Consider the following 23,976-nt stretch of genomic DNA (forward strand, 5'->3'; position numbering starts at 1 on the left):
AGGAGAATTTTTATCAAAGGAAGTTAAAGATTATCTAAATTTGCATGGTATCCTATGTCACATAGGTGCACATATGGATGCAGGTACGGGTGCAAAGAGGGTATATATATATATATAATTTTTAATAGTTTTAAGTTAACACTATGTGTATGTGTGTGCATTTATGTATTTATATATAATATAGATAAAAATAAACTTGATTAGGGTTAACTGAATCCACTTTTGGATAGAAATGGACTTTAGTGTGGTTGACTTCACCTAACACAAAGTAAGTTGTGTCCAAGTGTCGTACCCACCTGGGTGCAGGTGCGACACGAGTGCGATGCCCTGTTAGAAGAGGTTGTGTTACATAGATGGTATTAAACAACCATAACTCTACTAATAGCAAATCAAGGGCTAAAAGAATTTTGGGCTAAAGAATTTTGGGCTACCTAACTGCTAAGAATCTGATCTATAGAATGCCTTCTTCTTTACAAAACATAACACCAGTTGAAAAACTCTTTAAAGTGTCTTTTGATTATGCTAGACTAAGAATTTTTTGGTGCAAATGTTTTGTTTGTATAAACTCCTCTCATGCTATTCCTTGTACTTTCTTGGGTTATGCAGATAACCAAAAAGGCTATTTGCTTTTATCCTAAAAATAAAAAATTATTTGTTTCATGTAATGTGACCTTATAAAAAAAGTTTCTTTGACTTTGAAAGGGCAAGGGAAGTATATGAGTATTCTTTTTTATTTGATTTAAGTTATGAAAAATGTGATTATGAATGTGACCTTGACAGTGATCTTGATATAATAGATGAATGTGATCTTGGTAATGGTCACGATGTTATAATTACCGAAGAGCAAACTCATAGAAACAAAAACTATTTACAATGTTTTAGCCGTAGGAACCTTAACCAAACTTGTGCACCGGAGAAATATGCTCAACAATCTGAAGTTCAAATTAGGTCATCTAGGATTTCTGAACTACCTGGAAAGTTTGTCTTACGACTCTTTTTCCCCAAAATACAACGACATTGCGAGCGATTCATAGGAGTGGTATACTATTAAATTTTGTACATGACGTAACCCCTATGCCACATAATGGATATAGACCGCAAAAAAAAAAAGACACGTTTAGAAATAAAAATGGAAAAAAATTCAATCCAAGAGAAATAAATAATTAAATGATCTGATCAAATAATATTATATTAGTATGGTTCGAGAGGAAGTGCCAATATCCACTCGGACACTACAGTGGATTCATTCATACATGGAACCTTAAATCTATACTCAAGCTAAAGAAGATTCTGAATGGGTAGAAGCGATGAGAATAATGTTAGAAGCTTTAGAAAAGACTAATACTTGGACCATTCAAGATGTTCTAAAAGGAAATAAACCTATAGGTTGTAGGCAGAGTTACCAGATGCGCCTAGCCTAGTGGGGAAGCGTTGATTTTTTTGGGAAGCGCGCTTCTTCCCTTTTTTTATTTTTTTTGTATTTGTATTTTTTTTTTGCTTCCCCCTCGCTTCTTAGGTCGCTTTCGAGACGATTCTTGATTCGCTTTTAAGTCGTCCCGTATCGCTTCTCGCTCCCTCTTCCTCGACTGGCAACCATGGTTGTAGGTGGGTATACAAGATTAAAACAAAGAGTGGTGAAACTCTTGAAAGATATAAGGCCAGATTAGTTGTCAAAGAATATTCTCAAGAATATAATATAGATTACGTGAAAATCTTTGCTTCATCACTAGAATGACCACTATTAGAACCCTAATAGCATTACCTTATATATTTCAAATAGATGTCAAAAATGTTTTTCTTAATGGAATCCTAGTTGAAGAAGTTTATATGGAGGCACCACCAAGTATAAGTGTTCTTATGGGTAAAGCTCTTCATCTATAAAAGACTCCTTATGAACTTAAACAAGCACAAAAAGCTTGGTATGATGGGCTTTATCGAGTTATGCTTGGTATTGGATTTAGAACTTGTTTGACAGATTTCTGATGTAGATATTCTTCTTCTTCTTCTCTATGTGGACAACATGATCATCACTGGAGGAGATAAACAGGGAGTTGAAAATATTAAAAACTTCTTAAAAAACATTTTGAAATGATCAATTTAGGCTTCTTAAAATATTTCTTAAAAATTGAAGTTTCTTACTCTCGTAGAGGATATTTATTATTTTAGTCTAAATTTGCTTTTGATATTGTATCCAGGTCTGGAATCACAAATGATACTAGAGTTGATACCCCTGAGATTGCCAACACCAAGATGCGAATTAATGATGGAGAACTTCTTGAAGATCCTATTCATTACCGACAACTTATTGGAGCACTCTCTTATCTTTCAATCACTAGACCTGACATAACACACGTTGTATACAAAACTAGTCCCCTGTACACTTTCAATTCTGTTCACATGAAAACAATTTTGTGTATTATTAGATATATTAAGACTTCTTTTTCTCAAGGCTTTTTTTTGTCTGCTTTATCTTCTTTAGATTTAATTGCTTATATTGATGCTGACTGGAGATGTGATCTCAATAACGGGACTCAACCACACGTTTTTTTGTGTTTTCTTAGGTGAATTTATGATTTCGTGGCGATGCAAGAAGTGACATAAGATTTTGCTTTCATCAACAGAGGTTGAATATTGGACAATGACAACTACAACGATGGAGGTAGTCTAGCTCAGAAGGTTGTTAGCTGATATAAGAGTTCAAGTGAATGGAACCTCCCGCATGTGTTGTGACAACAAGAGTTCGATCTATATTGTCAACCATTGTACTTTTCATTAACATACTAAACATATTGAAATTGATTGTCACTATGTTCGAAAAGAGTATCTACGTGAGACTATTGATTTGCCTTATGTTACATCAAAATAAACTTTTGGTTATTGTACCATAAGTTTGAAGGGTAGTGTTAAAATTGTACCTATATATAAATATATTCTTTTTTTTCTTTGTTTTTCTTTTATTTCTTTTTCTTTTGTCTAGTTCATTTAGACCTAGGTTTAGTTCTTTTTAAACTAGACCTTGACTAGTCAACAAAATGTTGACTAGTCAAAGGAGTCGTCAAAGCTAGTCCAATGCTCTATTTGTAGCTCCTTCTCCCTCTCTCCATTGTATATAAATAGTGGTGAATTGTTGACTAGTCAAAGGAGTCGTTGAAGCTAGTCCAACTGCTCTGTTTGTAGCTCTTTCTCCCTCTTTCCATTTTATATAAATAAGGGTCATTCCTCCTATTATTCATGCTTCTTGCATGAAGGTCATCAATAAAATACTATTTATTTTTTATCCTCTTGTTCTTGCCACTTGTGTGGGTTTTGTGAGTGAGCCCATTTGTCGTTTTTGGTGTGTACACTTTGGCATAGTGGTGGATCTTGTTGGAGGCTTCCATTTCTTTTCACTGTGTTGCCATGCCATGTGCAGCAACCTATGACATGACATCATGTGGCTGTCTTGTTTCTCTCGGTTAAAAAGAGAAAAAAGAAAGGGGCAAAAGCAATACAAGACAAAAGGTTAAAAATGACTCTTTTGCCCAGATTCAACAATGACCTGACTGTAAGTTTAACTTAGGGCGAAGGTTTTGGATCAATCACAAGTGTCCAAGTCAACAAGGATGCCCGAATCAGGGTGCAGTCCCAAAACAGCTTGATGAATGCATCAAGTAGTTCCAAGAGGCTTTCCCAGGATTCCTAGAATAACAATATTTCAACGACGCCTGTCAGCTCTAAAAAATGCCCATCGATGGAAATCTTGCATCGGCAATAATGGAACATTGGAATCTTAGACAAACACTTCCTAGTTTTCAATGAGGGAAATGACCATAACAATTGATGAAACCATTCACATCTTAGGACTAAAGAAGGTATAGCGAGGAAAATTTGAAAATACTTTCTTTATATCCTAGGATGTTATACCTGTGGGGAAGTTGTTGCGCTTACTCACAAGCTGCCTTATGCTATCTTTAGTACTGCCTACCTGCAGATAGAGGCAAAGGTGTCATACTGCTGGTTTCTGGATCTTTGAGGTTGTATAGTGTTAAAATGGATTGCTATATATATTACACTATTTGTATGTGTTGTAATGGGAAATACTCATTAGGGGTATTTTGGTCTTTTTATTCTCTTGTAATTAGTTGTGTTCAATAGGGACACTTTAGGGTTTTCACCTTTTTTATTTTCGTCTTTTTGTCAAGGGCATTACAGTCTTTGTAATCCCTTATCCAAAAGAGTCATTGGGAGTGTCCCAACGGTGGTATTTCTGGCCGTTGGGATCACTCCCAATGGCCCTTCTTGGGTCCTCTTTGTATATAAATAAGGGATGATTCTCTTTGTATTTTTCATGCTTGTGCTTAAGCATTTTAGCAATAAAGACATTTTTTTATTCTTGTATTCTTGTTGTTGCCATTGTTGACCTTTGTATTGTCCCTTAGTGGACTTGTGCATGTGCACTTTGTGTTTATGATCTTGTTAGCCCTTGAAGGCTTTTGTTTTATATTTCTGTATACTTCATTACATGGTATCAGAGCCGAAGTACCTTAAAGCAAGTTGTTTGTGGTGATCAAAGGACTGTGTGCTAATAAAGCTTGTGGTGGACGTGTGTTTGCCACCTTCTTTATCTATCTATTTCACTCTCTATCTTTTTTCATCCTCATTATGGAGAAAGATGCCAAGATCGATCAATCCTTCAAGCTAAGTGGCTCCGACTATATGATGTGGGCTACCACCATGGAAAACAACCTCAAGGTAAAAAAAAACTTTGGGGTTATGTGATAGGGATAATTCTCGAACTACAATTAAAGCTTACCAAGCTTGAAGGAGATATAAAAAAAGCTCTTGAGGGAGATGACTATGCCAAAGCCATTCGTGATTATCAAAACAAAGTAAAAGATTGGGAGAGTAATCATACCAAAATTTCTTCTTGGTTCATGAATAATGTTGACATTAAAATTTGTGCTAACATTATGAAATTTCGTAAAGCTAACATGACTTGGTTCTTTATGAAGGGTATGTATACCCAAAAAGATACTGCAAGGCAATATTTCTTATAGGAAAAAATTAGAACTACCAAGCAAGGGGACATGAGTATCCAAGATTTTTTTTAGTATGCTATCTCTGTAGGATAAGTTGACCATTTTGGAGCCTAAGTGGGTTGCTATCGAAGATGTAGAATTTAGTCATAATAAAATGAAAAAAAAATAATTTTTTCAATTTTTGTATGGTCTTTGCTCTGAATTTGAATAAGTTAGATCTTCCCTTCTCTACAGATCTAAACCTCTTTCCCTAGAATATGTGGTTGTCGATATATGCCAAAAAGAAACTTGTCTTAGTATGAATAAAAGGAGAGATGATCTGATGGCGATATCTAGACTCGAAAATAATGCGAGAACTTATAAGCATCCACACTTTGGGAGGCAAAATGATTCATGGAATAACAACTATGGAGGATCAAGGAAGGTCGTTTGTCACTTTTGTCATGAGCCAGGTCATATTAGACCATGTCCAAAGCTTAAAAACAAAGTGACTTCCGTTTAAGAATCTACTTTCAAGAAGGAAGAAGGCAAAAGAGGTGACCTTAAAGATATTATTGGTCAACGTGGTCAAATAACCATGACACATCAACGAATTCTCAAGACATCATCTTCTGCATCGTGTGCCGCCATTGTATTTTCTTCCTCTCCAGGTAGGTATTCTTTTATTCTTGATTTAAGAGCCTCTTTTCATATTATCCCACATGAGAAGCCCTATTTGATATATGCACCAACTCAAACTTGTCTTGTGCTTCTACCGTTGATGGAACCGCTTTAAAAATAAAAAGTACTTGAACATTTGACTCTAAAGATTTAAAAAAAAAATGTTCCCGAAGTACGAGTTCCTAAATCAAATTTCAATATTTTTTCGGTTTCTCAAATTTTTGACCATGAATATTAAATCTCTTTTTCATATAAGGGTTGCTCTGTGCAAGATCTTGGGTTCGGGAAATAGATTAGGCAAGGCTATAGGAGGGGAGGTCTCTATTTCGTGGACTCTTTGTCTCTTCCTTTGAAATCTTTTTGTAACTACGTCCAAGATAAAGATGTTGAAACTTTGCATAAAAGACTTGGGCATTCAAGCTATTCAAAGATGTATCTTTTCCCTTTTGGGAAAAATTTTTGTAATGAAAAAGATATCATTTGCAAAGATTGTATTCTTGAAAAATTAAAATTTATTCAGTTTCTCAATAAAACTTTTATTTCCACGAGACCTTTTGAGTTGGTGCATTTGGATGTACGGGGCCCTTCTTTGGTTATATCTAAAGGTGGTTACTCATATTATATTACCTTTATTGATGATTTTACTAGATATGTATGGGTCTACTTCCTCAATCTTAAATTAAAGTTTTTTTTCTTTAAAGAATTTCACATGAAAATCAAAAATCAATTTAAAAGAAACATTTTCATTCTTAGATCGGATTCGGGTGGAGAATATTTATCAAATGTATTTTAAAATTATTTGAAACAAAATGGTATTTGCTATTAAAAGTCTTGCCCTAGATTTCCTGAACAAAATGAGCTAGCAGAAAAAAAATGTAGACATATTGCGGAAACCGCTAGAACCCTACTTATTTCAAAAAATATGCTCAAAAGTTTTTGGGCCAAGTCCGTTCTAACTTCAACTTATTTGATAAATAGAATGCTCTCATCCTCTTTGAAAAATGTTTCTCCCTATGGCAAGCTATTTAAGATGACACTCGATTTTAAGCGTTTGATGATTTTTCGTTGTAAATGTTTTGTGCTTTTTTACAAAAGAGATAAGTTATCCCCAAAAGCCATTGAATGTATATTCATTGGATATGGGAAAAATAAAAAGGATATAGATGTTTTGATTTCAAAAATAACAAACTCTTTGTTTCTAAGTGTCAGATTTGCTGCATAAATCAAAGACGTGTGTGTGTGTGAGAGAGAGAGAGAGAGAGATTTGCTGTTGTTGGGAATCGGCAGCTCTGTTTTCTCACACAGGCTGCGTTAATACTCTATTAACATTAATAGGGTTACAATATTGTGTACATGGACAAAAGTGCCCCTGTATTAGTAACTTATATTACATTAAAATACAAAACCTGGAACGGATATGGGTCCTTTATTGAATGGATCCATATCCAGCCCACATTCTAATATATTCTAATACCCTCTCTCAAGTTGAGCATGGGAATGAACCATGTGCAACTTGTTCTTCAGATACCAGAAACGTTGACTTGTAAGACCTTTTGTAAATATATCAGCAACTTGGTCTTCTGAAGGCACATAAACTGGTTCAATCTCTTTGTCTGATGAAATGTTGATCAATCTCGATATGCTTAGTGCGACTGTGATCAATGGGATTGAATGCAATTTGTATAACACTTTTATTATCACACATAAGTGTCAAATTTGAGATATCCTCTCCCATCTCTGTAAGTAGATGCCTAATCCAGGTTACTTCTGTAGTGGTGGCTGCCATAGATCTATATTCTGCCTCTGTGCTAGACCTTGCTACAACCTTTTGTTTTCTGCTACTCCATGAGACAAGATTTCTTCCAATAAAAATACAGTACCCTGAAACAGACCTCCTCTCATCTGGATCTCCTGCCCAGTCTGCATCTGTATAGGCCAGTATGTTATGTTTTGGTGACTTCCATGAAGATTGAGTATATGTAAGTCCATCACCTATCGAGCTTTTTAGATAGCGGAGGATGCGCTTGACAGCATCCATGTAACCAGTCTTTGGTTCATGCATGAACTGAGATACTTGATTAATAGAATATACAATGTCTGGTCTAGTAAAGGTAAGATATTGCAACATACCTACTAAACTGCGATACTTGACTGCATCAGGATATAACTCACCATCACAAATACTGAGCCTTTGGTTGACAACACTGGGTGTGGATAGAGGTTTACAATCTGTCATTCCTGCTTTAGCCAGAAAATCAAGAGTGTATTTGTGTTGAGTTAATGACATTTTGCTATCTCGTCTGTCCACCTCTACACCAAGAAAGTATCTCAGTTTCCCAAGGTCTTTCATTTTGAACTGCATACTCAATAAAGCTTTAATTCGTTGAATGTGGTCAGTAGCATTACCAGTGATCACAATATCATCAACGTATATAAGTAAGAAAACCAGGGTGGTATCATTCCTGTATATAAACAGAGAATGGTCTAGTTGGGAACGAAAGAAACCATGCTTCTGAATCTCTAAGGAGAAGCTTTCGAACCCTGACCTGGAAGCTTGCTTCAAACCATAAAAGGCTCTGGTTAATTTGCATACATAATCCTTTGGGTCTCCTTCTGTGTAACCTTGAGGCTGCTCCATGTAGACCTCTTCCTTTAAGTTCCCATGAAGGAATGCATTTTTAACATCAAGTTGACTAAGGATCGAACCATGTTCAATTGCCAAGCCAAGTATGATGCGAATAGTACCCATTTTCACCACTGGGCTGAATGTCTCATCGTAATCCTGACCGTATTCTTGAGTGAAACCCTTGGCTACAAGACGTGCCTTGTACCGTTCAATGCTACCATCCGGTTTATATTTAATTTTATATACCCATTTGGAACCAACAACATTCTTATCTGGAGGACGACCAACTATCTCCCATGTTTGACACTCATGAAGTGCCTCGATCTTTTCATTCATCGCTTCAATCCATTTGTTGGATTGAACTGCTTGATGAAAACCGCGTGGTTCATCATGTTTCTTAATCTTGGATAGAAAAATTTGAAAGTCCATAGAAAAGTTGTCATAACTAACCCATTTTTCAATAGGATGTCTTATCCTGCCTGATCTTCTTGGTACTTCTCTGTTATCAGGCAATGCAAGGTGTTCTTCAGCTGGGGCATTCATTTGCTCTATGGGTCTCCTGGTGTACACATTACCTTTGTATCTCAGACACGTTGTTTGTGATGCATCATCTAAAACCGTCTCACCATGTATGCCCTCAGGAGTCAAAATAGTATCTTCGGCGGTATGTGAAATAAGTTCACCACTAAGCCATGGATCATACCAATTACCAGCTGCGTCATCATGTTCTCGATTGTGATTTGCTTTACTTTCCAGAAAACTATTTTCATCAAAAACAACATTTCTGGAAATTCTAATCTTCTTATTGGCAGGGTCATAGCACCTGTAACCCTTATGTTAATCTGCATAACCAACAAATCGGCATATAGAGATTTTGTTCTAAAATTTAGTTCTCATGGATTTGTCAATGTGTACATAACATGTGCATCCAAAAACTCGTAACTCATCATAATTAGGATGTGCACCAAAAAGAACATAATAGGGAGACAAATCTTCAAGGATAGGCATAGGGAGGAAGAAACTCTACGATGTATCCCATTATCTTGAAGAAAATCTAAAAATTCTTTGGAGGAATACATTGAAGAATTTGAATGTTTTGGGAGAATTGAGTTTTAACATAAGCATGAAAGTGACGGAAGTTGGGGAAAACCTCTGATTTGTGTTTCATAAAGAATAACCAGGTAAAACGAGAAAAATTGTCTGTAAAAGATACATAATATTTGCTTCCCGAAGAGGAAGGATTGGGAGTTGGACCCCAAACATCAGAACATATTATTTCAAATGGCATGGAGGCTCTTTTATTTATTTGTTGAAAATAAAGTACATGACTTTTGCAGACCTGACAACTGGGACACATTTTATCCTTCAATGAAGGTGAAACAGACTCTGAAAGAAAACCATTGGACACTAACTTGTCAATAAAGACTTGACTACAATGACCAAGATGGGAATGCCAGAGATCTGGCTTATTACATTTGGATATACTTAAGACGTTTTTGGAGACATGATCAGACTTGGGCTTCAGGACATTGGAGGCTAAATCTTCATCGAAGACATACATGTTTTCACGTCGCTCTCCTTTAGCAAACATCTCCTTCGTTTGAAGATCCTTGACAAAGACAGAAGTAGGAGTAAATTCCACAGATGAATTGGTAGAGTCAACAAGCTTAGAAACAGAGATAATATTTTTCTTTATATTTGGTGCATGAACAACATCAGATAAAGGAATAGATGACTCAGACAAGGGAATGAGAACATTGGCGATGTTTGAAATAGGGTGGTGAGTCTCATCTCCAGTTACAATATTAGATTTACCAAGATAAGGAGTCAAAGTAGAGAACTTACCTGCATTGCCAGTGACATGTGTTGCTGCCCCAGAGTCAACATACCATATTCCATCATCATTCTGTTTTAGATTCAAGTTGGTCATCGCAGATAAGAGAAGATCCTTAGCATCATCACTGACTCAAAATGTACCTGCAGTTCCTGAAGCAACATTTCTATTATTTTGTATTCTATTTCGATTTTATGGATTGAACCAGCAGTTGGCTTTGATATGACCACGTTTGTTACACTGGTAGCACATGGGAACATTTCTTGAAAAACTGACATTGGAACTTGGTGTAGGTAGTAACCCACGTCCACCCTGGGTTAGAGTTCCCCTGCCTCTGCCACGTCCTCCTCGTGAACGATCAGTTATTATTCCTGTGGCAAGAACCTCATGCGTAGATGGTTGTCCTGCTGAAGCATTAAACATGCTTTTTAGAGTCATTACGTACTGAAAGAGTTTGGCACGTAATTCTTCAAAACTGAGTAGTGTAGGTAGGCACAATAAAGACGTCACAAGAACATGATATTCTTGGCCCCAGAGCCTTCAGTGTTTGTTGCACCTTTTCTTTGTCTGACACTGGATATCCAACCATGGCTAACTGATCTTTAATGCTTTTGACTTGATTCAAGAATTCAATGATGCTCATTGCCCCTTTCTTTAACATTTGAAATTCGCGTTTGAGAAATAACACTTTGGCCTCCGATATCTGAGAGTAGGTTTGAGCTAAATTCTCCCACAAAACTTTGGATGTGCAATCATCAGGAATGGAGATTAGTACTTCTTGTGATAACGTGGAAGTGATGTATGCGACAAGGGCCTGATCGCGCTTCATCCAAGAAACAAATGCAGGATTGCGAACAATATTCGGCAATCCCCCATCCTCTTTGGCTTCAGTTGTGATGAATTCTGGAGGCATTGGAGTGGAGTCATCCAAGTGACCTGAAAGGTCTTGACTTCGAATGAAATGAGCAATTTGCCTTTTTCAAGTCAGATAATTGTTTGTAGTTAGCTTTTCCGAAACTAGTTGCCCCAGGAAATTGGAAGAAAGACCCGAATTAGCTGAAGTATCCATTTGTAGGCTAATTGACAACCTCCTTTTTTTTTTAAACACTAGTGGCAGAAACTTGGTTGTTTTATCATAAACTGACACAGTTGACAGAAATCGGCACAAGGTCACGACAAGAGAAATGGGAGCTCTATATATATTTATATATATACCCCCTTTTTAAGTGTATGGAAGATTGACAGAAGATGAATAAGGGATCAAAAGAATAGATTTTAAATGTATCAATAGGAAACAAAAGAATATTTATATGTATCACAGGAAAATAAATGAGAATATCACAGACTAATCAATATCACAGGCAGATCAATATCACGACAGAAACTAGAAAGAGAGACAGAAACTAGAGATAACAGTAAACAGCCCCAGATCTGACGTGATCTGTTCTTTAGACAGAAGACAGCACGTCAGATCAGACCTGTTCTTTGAACAGAAAGAGACACCAGATCTGACGTGATCAGAGGCAGCACGTCAGATCTGTCCTTAAAGAAAAAGAATAAATGGTAATAAGAAGTAGATTAAAAGCAGGAATAAAAGAAATCAGATCTGAAAGGAACCCAGATTTGTCGTGAAACAAAAAATAAAAGTGGGAATAAAAGAAAGAAAGAATAAAGAATAGAGAAAACCAAAGACGATCTGTTGAAGAAGATGATGTAAGGCTCGACTTGGCTGAAGAATCTGAAACTTGACTTGTTTCGGCTGAAGAGGATGAAGATGACTTGGCTGAAGGACTCGGCTAAAAAGGAAGAATCTAAAAGAGAAGGACTCGGCTGGCCGAAGAAGATGGAGGCGTGTTATGACTCAGTTGGCTGAAGGAGGTGGAAGCGTGTTATGCCCAGACCTGCCGCTGCTCTGATACCATGTCAGATTTGCTGCATAAATCAAAGACGTGTGTGTGTGTGTGTGTGAGAGAGAGAGAGAGAGAGAGAGAGATTTGCTATTGTTGGGAATCGGCAGCTCTGTTTTCTCACACAGGCTGCGTTAATACTCTATTAACATTAATAGGGTTACAATAATGTGTACATGGACAAAAGTGCCCCTGTATTAGTAACTTATATTACATTAAAATACAAAACCTGGAACGAATATGGGTCCTTTATTGAATGGATCCATATCCAGCCCACATTCTAATATATTCTAATACTAAGGATGTCACTTTCTTAAGGAATGAAAATGGATTTGATAAAGATGATAAAAAAGAAGTAGACTATACTTTTTTGTTTGATCTCTATCCAAGAGAAGATGAGTATACTTATGATGATTCTCTGAATAATAATGATAAAGCCATAGATGGTAGTGATCATGAATATTCTAATGATGTTAATGATGAGTCATCACCAAGTGGTGATGACATTGATAATTGTACTAAAAATATACAAGTGGTGCATACTCGGCATGAGAAAAAAAATCCACCTATTGCACTAGAAAAATTCTCCCATGATTCTCCTATATAAGAAACCTCACTTAGAAGTTCTATCCGAGTATCTATTCCACTGAATAGGTTTGTCTCCAAACTATGGAACTTGCCTAATAGCTATGTCACATGGGTGCGGCCAATATACATATATATATATATATATATATAGAGAGAGAGAGAGAAGGGGGGGTCCGGGGGTTCCCCCCGACGCGGGTTCCCATTTTTTTTAAAATTCCGCAGCCTTTTCATAGGGCAAAATAAAAAAAAATTCCAAAAATGGACCAAAATGACCCTGGGTGTGTTGACTGCACCCAGGGTTGGGTTGACCGCGTCGGGTGCAGCACCGGCACTCGCATTGCGTCGACGCGGGTGCGGCACCTGTCTGGCCGAATCCGTGTGACAGGCTAATAGTGATTCCTAGCCAAAAAATCTCCTCATTGGATTGAAACCATGAATATGGAACTAGATGCTCTTAGGAATGGAAAAGCTTGGGAAGTACTTACATTACCATTAGCAAAGAAAACCATTTGGTGTAGATGGGTTTTCAAAGTCAAAACCAAGAGTGATGGAACCTTAGAAAGATATAAAGCTAGGTTAGTAGCCAAAGGATATTCTTAAGAATACAAAATTGATTATGAGGAAACCTTTACACTTGTAATTAGTACGGCTAGTGTTAGGACCCTTATAGCGGCTGCCTCTACTAAAAAATAGACTATATATCAACTAGATGTAAAAAATGTCTTTCTCAATAGAGAATTAAATAAAATTTATATGGATCCTCCGTCGGGGTTTGATATCGAAAAGGGAAAAACTCTTAGACTTAAAATGTCCTTGTATTGTCTTAAATAGGCTCCAAGGGTTGATACGATAGATTTGGCATTGTCATTACTCATTTGGGATTTCATTTATATTATACTGACATAACTCTCTACTAAAAAATAGACTATATATCAACTAGATGTAAAAAATGTCTTTCTCAATAGAGAATTAAATAAAGTTTATATGGATCCTCCATCGGGGTTTGATATCGAAAAGGGAAAAACTCTTAAACTTAAAAAGACCTTGTACGGTCTTAAACAGGCTCCCAAGGTTGATATGATAGATTTAGCATTGTCATGACTCATTTGGGATTTTGTTAATATTATACTGACACATCTCTCTTTGTTAAAAATACAAGTACTAATGTTATTTTTATACTTTATATTGGATGATAATATCATAGCGGAAAATGACAAACAAGGAGTTAGTGATATTAAAAATGTTTTAAAGAAAAATTTGAAATGTCTGACTTGGGTTTCTTAAGATATTTTTTAGATATTAAAGTAACATATTCTCCCAGAAGATATATCCTATCTCAAATAAAATTTGTTGCTGACATTTGTATTAAGTCTGAGATTTTAGATGACAAGAAGGTGGAGACTCCTAAGGTGGTCAATGCAAAACTGAGATTGAAAGCTGAGACTCTATTGGAGGATCTCACACTTTATAGACAACTAATTGGATCTTTCACTTACATGTCTATCACTAGACCTGATATAGGTCATGTCGTCTACTCAGCAAGTCAGTTTTATTATACTATCGCCACTGAGCACATGAGTGAAGTCTTGAAGATTGTTAGATATATAAAGAATACAATAATTAAAGGATTTTTTCTCTCCTCATCCTCGTCTTTAAATTTAATTTCCTATACTGATGTTGTTGGGGTGGAAACTCAAATGATAAGGTTTCAACTACTGGTTTTTGTTATTTTCTAGGTGATTCTTTCATTTCTTGGAGATACAAGACGCAACAGAAAGTCTCATTATCATCCATTGGAGCAAAATATAGAGTTATGGCCATGACAACTATGAAACTTGTGTATCTAAGGAACCTTCTTAAAGATATGGGGTAATCGTATCCAATCTTTCATACGTTGCGACAATAAAAGTGCTATTTATATCACCAACAACCACACCTTCCACGAGCGTACCAAACATATTGAGTTGGACTGCCATTATGTTCGAGATGATTACTTAAGAGGAACTATTGAGTTTTTATATGCCACCTCGGAGTACCCAGCTTGCTGATTTTTTCACCAAAGCTCTTCCTGCACCTTGTTTTTTGTTTCTTCTCAACAAACTTTCAGTGTTTACACCATAAGAGGAGGGGTGTTAAAATGGATTGTTATGTAAGTGTGTGTGTGTATATAAATTACCCTATTTGTATGTGTTATAATAAAAAATACCCATTAGGGGTATTTTGGTTTTTTTTATTCTATTATAATTAGTTGTGTTCATTAGGGACACTTTAGGGTTTTTCACCCTTTTTATTTTCTTCTTTTTGTCAAGGGCATTACAGTGTTTGTAATGCCCTTATCCAAACGAGTCATTGGGAGCACTCCTAATGGCCCTTCCTGGGTCCTCTTTGTATATAAATGGGGGATGATTCCCTTTGTATTTTTCATGCTTGTGCTTAAGCATTTTAGCAATGAAGACATTATTTTTTTATTCTTGTTCTCTTGTTGCCATTGTTGGCCATTGTATTGTCCCTTAGTGGACTTGTGCATGTGCACTTTGTGTTTATGATTTTATAAGCCCTTGAAGGCTCTTGTTTTGTATTTCCGCATACTTCATTACATATAGAACAGTGGAGTAATGTATTGATGATAATGTCATTTCCAAGTTTTTAGTTGGCTCATTGTCCCGGTGGACCAAAATTTTATACTTGTTAATTGAGTTTTGCATTTATTTTGGTGAAATTTTGCTATTTTTCTGTTTCTTTAAACAAATTGAAGCACTTTTACTTTTTCACATTGTGATACGCTGAATTGTCATTGTCAAAAGTTACCATTAATTAACACTTCGGCCAGAAAATGCACCAACTTGGTTGGGAATCCCTGCATAGCTTATGTTCTCATTGTTCTGTTGCTTAGCTTGGTGAATTTATGTAGCAATTGGCAATCACTACTAGAACTGTCCAGCTTCTCCACAGGCTTTTATTCATTGCTAATTGGTAATCGCTCTTAAAACTGCCTGGCTTCTCCAGACTGCTTCTGTCGGTACTACTGCTTTGGGCTTGAAAACTTCAGTAACTCATGTGCCTGTAAGTATTTGGCCCAAAAACAGAGTCCAGAAAATTCACAGCCTTATTTTGTAACGAGAAAATCGACTTCCTAGTTGGTTTCTATATCTTGAGAAAGGATTCTGTTGAAAGCTGTCATCATGAAATTATTGCTTTAAGATACTTTCTCCCATAAATAATACTAAAAGTTCACCAAATTGGTCTTTAGATGTGTAGTATTGTATTTCTCCTTTTTTATAAGTGCATGATGATCTGAAAGTTGCAAGTCTTTTTACTGTTTTGGATGCTTTATTCATGTTGCATGATGTTATTTATTAAGGGAATGGTTGTTCTTTATTTTTCTTCCTCTTTTCAGGCATCATTAGCTTCTAGTAATCAACAGGGCATCATCATTCAGGACCAAGCAGATGAAACAGCTTCTCAAGATAGTAATTCAGATACTGCTCCAAGAACCCCATCCTCTAACAAAAGTGGTACCATGGGGACTTCAGTTTCAGCAACTGTTCCTGGATCTGGTATGACAGCTGGGGTTAACACAACTGTAAATGGAGGAGGTAATGTTCTTCCTCGTGCAATGTGTGGTTCATCCACTTCAGGGATACTTTCTAGTGCAGGATCCATGCGAAGTGTATTGGAAGCCCCAACCGCCACCACTCCACCTTCACCTGCAAGTCTCTCTTCCTCTGCAAAAGAGGATGATAGTGCTAGTTCCCCTGGTCGTAGATCATCTCCATCCCTCACTGAGGTTGGACTAGGTAGGGGTGTTGGCAGAGGATCGGCTGCTGGCATTACGTCTGGCCAAACATCAATTAGTATTCCTTTAACTTCTGGCAGTGTAATTCCTGGTAGTGGATCTCTTGGTGCAGTTCCTGCAGTTTCTGATTTAACAAAGAGAAACCTTTTGGTTACTGATGAAAGAATTGGAGATGGTGTGACATCATCACTTGTGTCCCCTTTAGCTACTCGAGTTCTTTTGCAGCAGGCATCTAAGACTGGTGATGGATCAGCTTCCACAGAATTGAGTAATGCTGAAACTGGTAGTGTTGGTGGAAGAGTTTTCAATCCTGCAGTAGTTACAGGGGTGCAGTGGAGACCTCACAGTGCAAATGCATTTCAGGGTCAGAATGAAATGGTACATGTACACTCTTTCCCTTCACATATGCCACGTCATAGTATTTGTTTTATCCTTCATTTGGTAGATACCAATGATCTTGTCACTTAGTATGTAACTTTTACGTAATAGCAAGATCTGGACAAGGTTTTTTCTCTTTCCGTTTCCATTTGCACATTATTTCTCTTGTTCTATACCTACCACCAATGAACAGTAAACAATTAAGAAAAAATTAAGCCTAAGAAATATAACTGTTGATCAGGTGATCAGGCACTAAATGAGCGGAGCTGTTGTATTATGTACTGATTCAAGTTATCGTTGCATAATAATGTCTTCTCTTTTCCCTTAAGGTGCAAATGTCTTCAGGCATTCTATATTGAATGGGATTCAAACCTGAGATTCCATATAATTGGACCTATATTGGATTTTTCCTTTTAAGTAAAAGAACAATTCTTATATTTTTAATTATTTTTTCCAAGAGAACACTTTTTTTGCTTTCATTTCAAAAAATGTGCTAATCATCTGTGTTTGCTATTGGTGGATCTGATGAAGTAAAGGCTAAAGAAATTAAATGACCTTGGGACTAACGGTGAGTAAGAATTAAAATAAAACCAAAGCTATGCTTTAAATAAAAACCAGTGTTGCCTGATGTTGGAAGCAGGTTATCATCTTTCGTTTTTTTTTTTTCTTCTTAATTTTGCTCCATTCTACTCAAAGGGGGATTTTGTTTATTTGGACTGTGTAAGAATTGGCACTGCCTTCGGATATTTGTTTATTTTATTTCTCTTTTGATCCACATGTTCCTTGAAATTGGAATGGTTGCAGACCATAAGTATAAAGAAAAGTTTATTCTATGTTTCATTTTAAATCACTTCTTTCTTAGGAATAACTCTATATCCTTGTAGTTTCGAGGAAGAACTGAAATCACACCTGATCAAAGGGAAAAATTCTTGTTGCGTCTTCAACAAGTACAACAAGGGCATAACAACCCTCTTGGGGTGTCTCATATTTCTGGAGTCAATCACAAGCAGTTTCCAACCCAACAACAGAGTTCTCTTCTGCAGCAAGTAATTCTTTATCTCAAATAAAATGTCAATTTATATGAGTGAGTAATATCTTCATGTTTTCAATTTGTTTTTCCACATTCACCATCCCCACCCCCCACCTCCCAAACACCACAAATAGACTGTCATGTCTTGATGGATCATTAGCTTGTGGTAGCATGGTTTATTATCTTATTTGTTGTGGATGTCATCACGTTTTAATGTTCTATTATTACAATTATTTTTGCTTTCCCTCTTTTTTAGTCTTATAGTTGGCCTTTTAAGGGTAGTTCATTATGGACATTGTGACTAGGGCAGGACAACAGGCTGTGTGGCCCGAATGGGTCAGGCTTGAGCTTAGTTTTCGAAAGATCTGACCGACAAAATCACTGGACGGGTTGGGCCAGCCTGCTGGCTAATGGGCTACCAGTGGGCTTTATATATATATATATATATATATATATATATATATATATATATATATATATATATATATATATAGAGAGAGAGAGAGAGAGAGAGAGAGAGAGTCAAGTATGTGATTCAAAAAATGGATCCCATTTATTCTTTTGCATTTTTTAAAATTTTGCTAAAAGAACCTATGAATTCAAGGGAACAAATGAGAAATGTGAATATTCAATATACAATAACTTACAACCTGTCCCGACCCGATCAGAATTAGGCTCATGGGCCTAACAGACGGCCGTGGGTTTTGTATTAGACTCAGGTCCGACCTGAACCGGGCCTAGGCCAGTCCTGGTTGGTCAATGGGTTGGGCTTGACCATGCCCGGCCCGTCAACCGCCCGGTCAATCCCCTCCACTTAATGGGCCGGTCTGGCCTGGCCTGTCCATTGTCCAGCCCTAATTGTGACATCTTATATGAAGTTTGAACTGCCACCACTCTTTATCAGTTAGGCATGCTTTCTTTTCTTGCGGCCTTAGTTGTCAAAAGCAGTAGGCAGTGCCTTGGTGGTGAGCCCCTAAAAAGACTAGGTGGGACTAGGTGGACTAGTTGGTACCCCAATTAAAAGAATTTAAAAAATACACAAAATATGTAAACAGACTGCTAAGAAAACAGGTTATATATAAAACTCAAAAATATAAAAACAGATTATATATGAATTATACACACACACACACACACACAGAGAATATATATAATATAACTGAAAAACATAAACTATAGAAAAAGAATAAAAGAACAATAAATAGGAAGAAAAAAAGGAAAAAGGAAGGAAAAACAGGAAGAAGAAAAAAGGGAAAAAAGAAAAGAGAAGGAAAAAAGGGGGGAGAGAAGAAGAAAACCGAGAGAGTGATGTAAACAGCAAACTGAGAGAGAGAGAGAGAGAGAGAGAGATGGGGGGATTTTTATACATACCCTTTGGCACAGTTGACCAAGTGGTCGACCAAGTTTAAAAAAATTGGGCAAAAATAAGCTTAAAGTCTAGGCGTTATAAAGGGGCCCCACCGTCCAAACCTAAAAGCCCAGGCGGTGGGGCTGTGCTTAGGTCGCCTAGGTGCCGCCTTTGACAACCAAGCTTCTGGCTCAGCTTTTCTAGAGATGCTCCACTCATTGATGGCCTTAGACTTTTGTTTTCCCTGTGCCCTGTTTTCTATCTGAAAGGAATCTGTCTTTATATTTGGAAAGTGGACTTGCATATTCTTCACCATCCTTTTGGTTTGTGTGAATTTGGTGTCACGTGTTCCTAAGTGGAAGCTTTTGTGTGTGACTACAGTTGAATGCGCAGAGTTCTGCTCTCTCATCCCAACCTGGACTTGCACTTGGACTTGGCCTTCAGTCTCAGGGTCTATCTTCTATGACGTCTGTACAACAACAGCCACAAAATGCTTTGCCGCCGGCATCACCTCAGCATGTCTTAGTGTCATCTATCCCAAAAGATGCAGGTCACATGGTTTTCCTCATGTTTTTATAGTCAGGTTTTTGTGTTTACCATCATGGTTTTTTCCTTCAAATCATTTGTATAAAAATAGCTTTATCTGGTTCAAGATGGTCCTGGGAGAATGATATGCTTTTACTGCTCTACAGAGTCTACATCTGGGAAATTGGAAGACATTCAGCAGCAGCATAGGCCAACCGATGATTCAAATGCAGAGCTTGTGGCCAATGCAGGACAGAACAAAAACCTCGTAAGCGAGGAGGATTTGAAATCTCCATACCCAAATGAGCTACCTGTATGTTTCAAAACTTTCACTTTAAAAATATGGTTCTCTATCTGTTTGTTCTTGGATCTGTTTAATTGGCATATTGCTACCTACCATAGATGTCACTTATTCTCTGAAATTACTGAATAGCAGTAAGGAACTTTCTATTTGTCCAAGATTATGGTAACTTATGCATTGACTGTTTCAGCAGCAAAAAAGAGTTCAAGCTATGGTGGTTGTGTTGTTTTTTTGTTGTCTTGAATTTTCTCGAATTTGATGTTTCTTGATATTTATGCTCTCCCCATAGATCTAGGTTATTTCACTCTGTCAATTTAGCTCTGGTGCATGAAACACTTCAGATAAGGCCTGTTTATTGCTTGTGAATGTTCACATGCGTGCCCTTGGCCTGTCTTTTCTAGATGATTATTAAAAGATATAATCCCAGCTAATCACATATATCCTAAATTGTGATTCAGTTAGCATATATTCGTTAAGAATTGCATTAACGTAAGTCCATATGTGCTATGCTGATATGGTTGTATTTTTTTCCTTGATTTCTATATATAATGACTGCAGTTTTTATTGCAGATTGGAGGGTCTGGTTCCTTATCTGAAGCCAATCAATTACAAAGGGACAGTGATTTCTCTCTAGGGCAGCCTCTACCTTCTCCCCAATCCTCAGCCGGTCTTGGTGTGATTGGTAGAAGAAGCGCTTCTGATCTAGGTGCTATTGGTGACAATCTCAGCGGAACAAGCACGAATCCAGGATACGATCAGATACATAATCTGCAGATGTTGGAGTATGCATATTTCAAACTTCCTCAAGCCAAAGATTCAGAACGTCCTAAAAACTATATCCCAGTATGGAGGCTTTTGTATTCATGTTCTTTTCTTCTACAAGGATCTTACAGAGAACATACTTCTGTTTGATAGAACACCACCCAATTGCTAATTCAATCATGAGGTCTGACTTGAGAACATTATGTGATTACAGAGGCATCCTGCGGTGACTCCAGCTAGCTATCCCCAAGTGCAGGCCCCAATCATTGACAACCCTGCCTTCTGGGAGCGGGTGGCTGCTGATAACTTTGGCACTGACACCTTGTTCTTTGCGTTTTACTTCCAGCAGGTCTCTTTTGAAGCTCTACTTTGCATTCTAGTTCAGTCCTTCAATATTTATCTCTATTCTTATGAATTATTTATTTGCAGAATACGTTCCAGCAATACTTGGCTGCAAGAGAATTGAAAAAGCAGTCTTGGAGGTATCATAAGAAGTATAATACATGGTTTCAGCGGCATGAAGAGCCAAAAGTTACTACCGATGATTATGAGCAGGGAACCTACGTGTACTTTGATTTCCACATAACGAATGATGATTATGGGAATCAGCAACATCAAGGCTGGTGCGTTTTTTTTAGTTTCTCTCTATTGTTCTTGTTTGGTGAGCATAAGTTCATTTTCATTCTTTCCTCATGGGTCCATTTTTGTCTATTAGAGTTAAGATGCTCAGAAAAGAATGTTTTGGATATGTGGTGAGTGCATATTACCACAACCATAGGTAGCCTGTTTCTACTTCGACCGCACCACTTTCTACCAGGATATAAGATTGTCTGACATTCACTTGTGTTCACCTGTAGAGATTTGTCTCTTCTGCTGTTTTCTATTGGATCTTTATGTTTATTGTCTAACCTGCTTTCTGGATTAACTATATCCGCAGATTAGGCACATATGATGCATGTGTCTACAATGAGGAAAGAATGAAATTACAAAATAAAATGTAAAGCTACAGTCACTTTTTAAGGTTAAAAAAAGTCACTTTCCCTTTTCCAAAATAAAATTACAATAGGTACCCTTTTTGTTACTTTTTGAAATCTATGTTTGACCTTCCCCCCCAGGGCCCCACCCCACTCATTATTGAACCTAAGGGGTAAGGGCACGTTTGCATGTCATGGAAAAGGGGGGGGTGGGGGTGGGGGGGGGGGGGGGTGGTGGTTCCGCATAAATGCATAGGCACCCGTGCCGTTTCTGCAGGCCCCACAATGCAACACAAACATGGGAGCTGTTTTCCTCGCAAAAAGCAGCCCCCATTTTACACGCTGGAGCCCCCTTTACACGGGTTCAGTTCCCGGGGGGGGTGCATAGGGCACCTTCCGCGACAAGCAAAAGTAACTCTGCTCTTGAAATCCAAGCATATGTGCCTTCCATTCATTTGAATGCTGCTACCACTAATATAATGGTTTTAAAGTTGGATTGATCCATATGTGTTAGTGTGTGCACTCATGTTCACCATAGCTTTGGTGTCGATGCTTTTATATCTCATTAGTTCATGCAATGCTAAATAAAATGATTGTACAATTGGATTATCATAGTTCATTTACTTTAGAACATACCTTGAACCAAAAAGTTTAAATATTAAAATATGTTTTTAAACATGGATAAAAGTGAACAGTCCTGAGTGTTCATATCTCAAGTCTCTCGTGCTGCAGTTTTGAGATCATTGTGCCAGGAAAAGAGAAACTTAACACGTTCGTGTTTTGTAGACTGTTGTATATGTCTGAATGATTCACCTTAATCTCCTGGCTTTATTGCAGGTGCCAGAGAATCAAAACCGAGTTTACCTTCGAGTACAGTTTTCTTGAAGATGAGCTTGTTGTGTGAATGCCAAAGGCAGAGCATCGTTTATGCGGTTCTTATTCGCAAGTTAAATTATGCTCTTTGTTGTCTTCTCTATGTTCCACATGAAATCAAGCAGAGGCCGCTGGAAAGAAAATCTCCTTGTCCAAATTCCACTAGAATTATGGCCTCTCTTTCTCAGAACAGGTGTATCATTAATTGTCATTAAGAAAGTTCACGTTAGTGTCCTTCCTGAGAAATTGTTGTTAGGGGTGCTCTGCGTGCGCAGGATTTCTCAGTATCATTCCCAAAGATGGTGCCAAGGAATTTATGCATTTCTGGGGTCTGGCCATCATTTGAAGTAGACTGGAGCTATAATCTGGGCATGGTTCAGGATCATTTGGTCGTGGAATGGAGATGCCTAAGTCATCTGATTCGTAGGATTGGCAAACTGCAGCTACATTTTTTCTGAATCTCGTGTTTTTTGTGGCCCCAAATGGGAATCGTTCTTTCTCAGTCGTGTGAGAATGATTCTCATTTGCCGCATTTCTCTTGTGCAAGCAAACATGAGATGGAATCCTTCATGGGATTCAAAGTTCGCATCGGGGATATTTTACTTGCATTTGACATGATCGGAAATCACAAAGACGTTGCCCACTTTGTGATTTCAAGCAATGTGATTTGGAATCGCATAAAAATGTAACCAAACTTTTCCTAATAGTCTCATTTCCTCTCTCGGTTCCACGTTAACTCTGTGTTGATGTGGTGCATAATGGCAAATCAAGTTGTAATGACAATCTGTTGGTGTAATGGATTGATGTTGAGATCAGCAGGAAATTAGTGATCAAGTTATCTGCGCTTATTATACAAAGGCAAGGAACCTATGGGTGATTGTGTCCAGTCAGTAGGGCTTGTAAACTAGCTTTATAAGACGAGCTTGAAGTGTTAGCTCGGCTCATTCTTGTGGTGAGCAAAGTTTATGCTCATAATCAGCCTGAGTTAAACAAGCTGAGTTCAAGTCAGCTTGTTTATAGATAAAATACATTGTTTTTTAGCTGGAAGAAATAGGATTACAAAAAAATGCATATCAATTATATCTAAAATATATTTCTTACTACCTAATGAGCTTATATGAGTCAAGCTGAATACCTATTGTTCATATTCAGCTTGCCGAGCCTAAATGAGCTCTTTGCAAGCCAAACATGAGCCAAGTTATGAGCGGCTCAACTTGTTTCCCAGCCCTAGGTGTCAGTGCCGGGGTTGGGTGAAAATTTTGAGCTGCCGCTCTGCCCTGGACTGGCCAGCCTTTGATAGGTTGGGTTTGACTGAACCGAACACTGCTCAGTTGATATGCCACTAAAAAGGCTGAT

General features: G+C 37.4%; 1 protein-coding gene across 3 annotated transcripts in view; it reads left to right on the plus strand.

The window, feature by feature from the left end:
• Window positions 1–22,866, plus strand: part of LOC149829354 (uncharacterized) — a 43,776-nt gene extending 20,910 nt beyond the window's left edge. For 2 of the 3 annotated variants that reach the window (XM_090018058.1, XM_090018059.1), the window contains exons 8-15: window positions 16,031–16,807; window positions 17,692–17,853; window positions 19,567–19,735; window positions 19,878–20,023; window positions 20,582–20,854; window positions 20,988–21,122; window positions 21,203–21,396; window positions 22,585–22,866. In XM_090018058.1, the coding sequence (XP_089874184.1) occupies window positions 16,031–16,807; window positions 17,692–17,853; window positions 19,567–19,735; window positions 19,878–20,023; window positions 20,582–20,854; window positions 20,988–21,122; window positions 21,203–21,396; window positions 22,585–22,651 (1,923 nt within the window). In that variant the 3' untranslated portion in view covers window positions 22,652–22,866. The remainder of the gene's footprint in view (window positions 1–16,030; window positions 16,808–17,691; window positions 17,854–19,566; window positions 19,736–19,877; window positions 20,024–20,581; window positions 20,855–20,987; window positions 21,123–21,202; window positions 21,397–22,584) is intronic. The other variant, XM_090018060.1, reaches the window with a different exon arrangement.
• Window positions 22,867–23,976: the final 1,110 nt, after the last annotated feature.

Source organism: Nuphar pumila, chromosome 9 (assembly GCF_984573655.1).
Source record: "Nuphar pumila chromosome 9, dmNupPumi1.hap1.1, whole genome shotgun sequence".
NCBI classification, from domain to species: domain Eukaryota; kingdom Viridiplantae; phylum Streptophyta; class Magnoliopsida; order Nymphaeales; family Nymphaeaceae; genus Nuphar; species Nuphar pumila.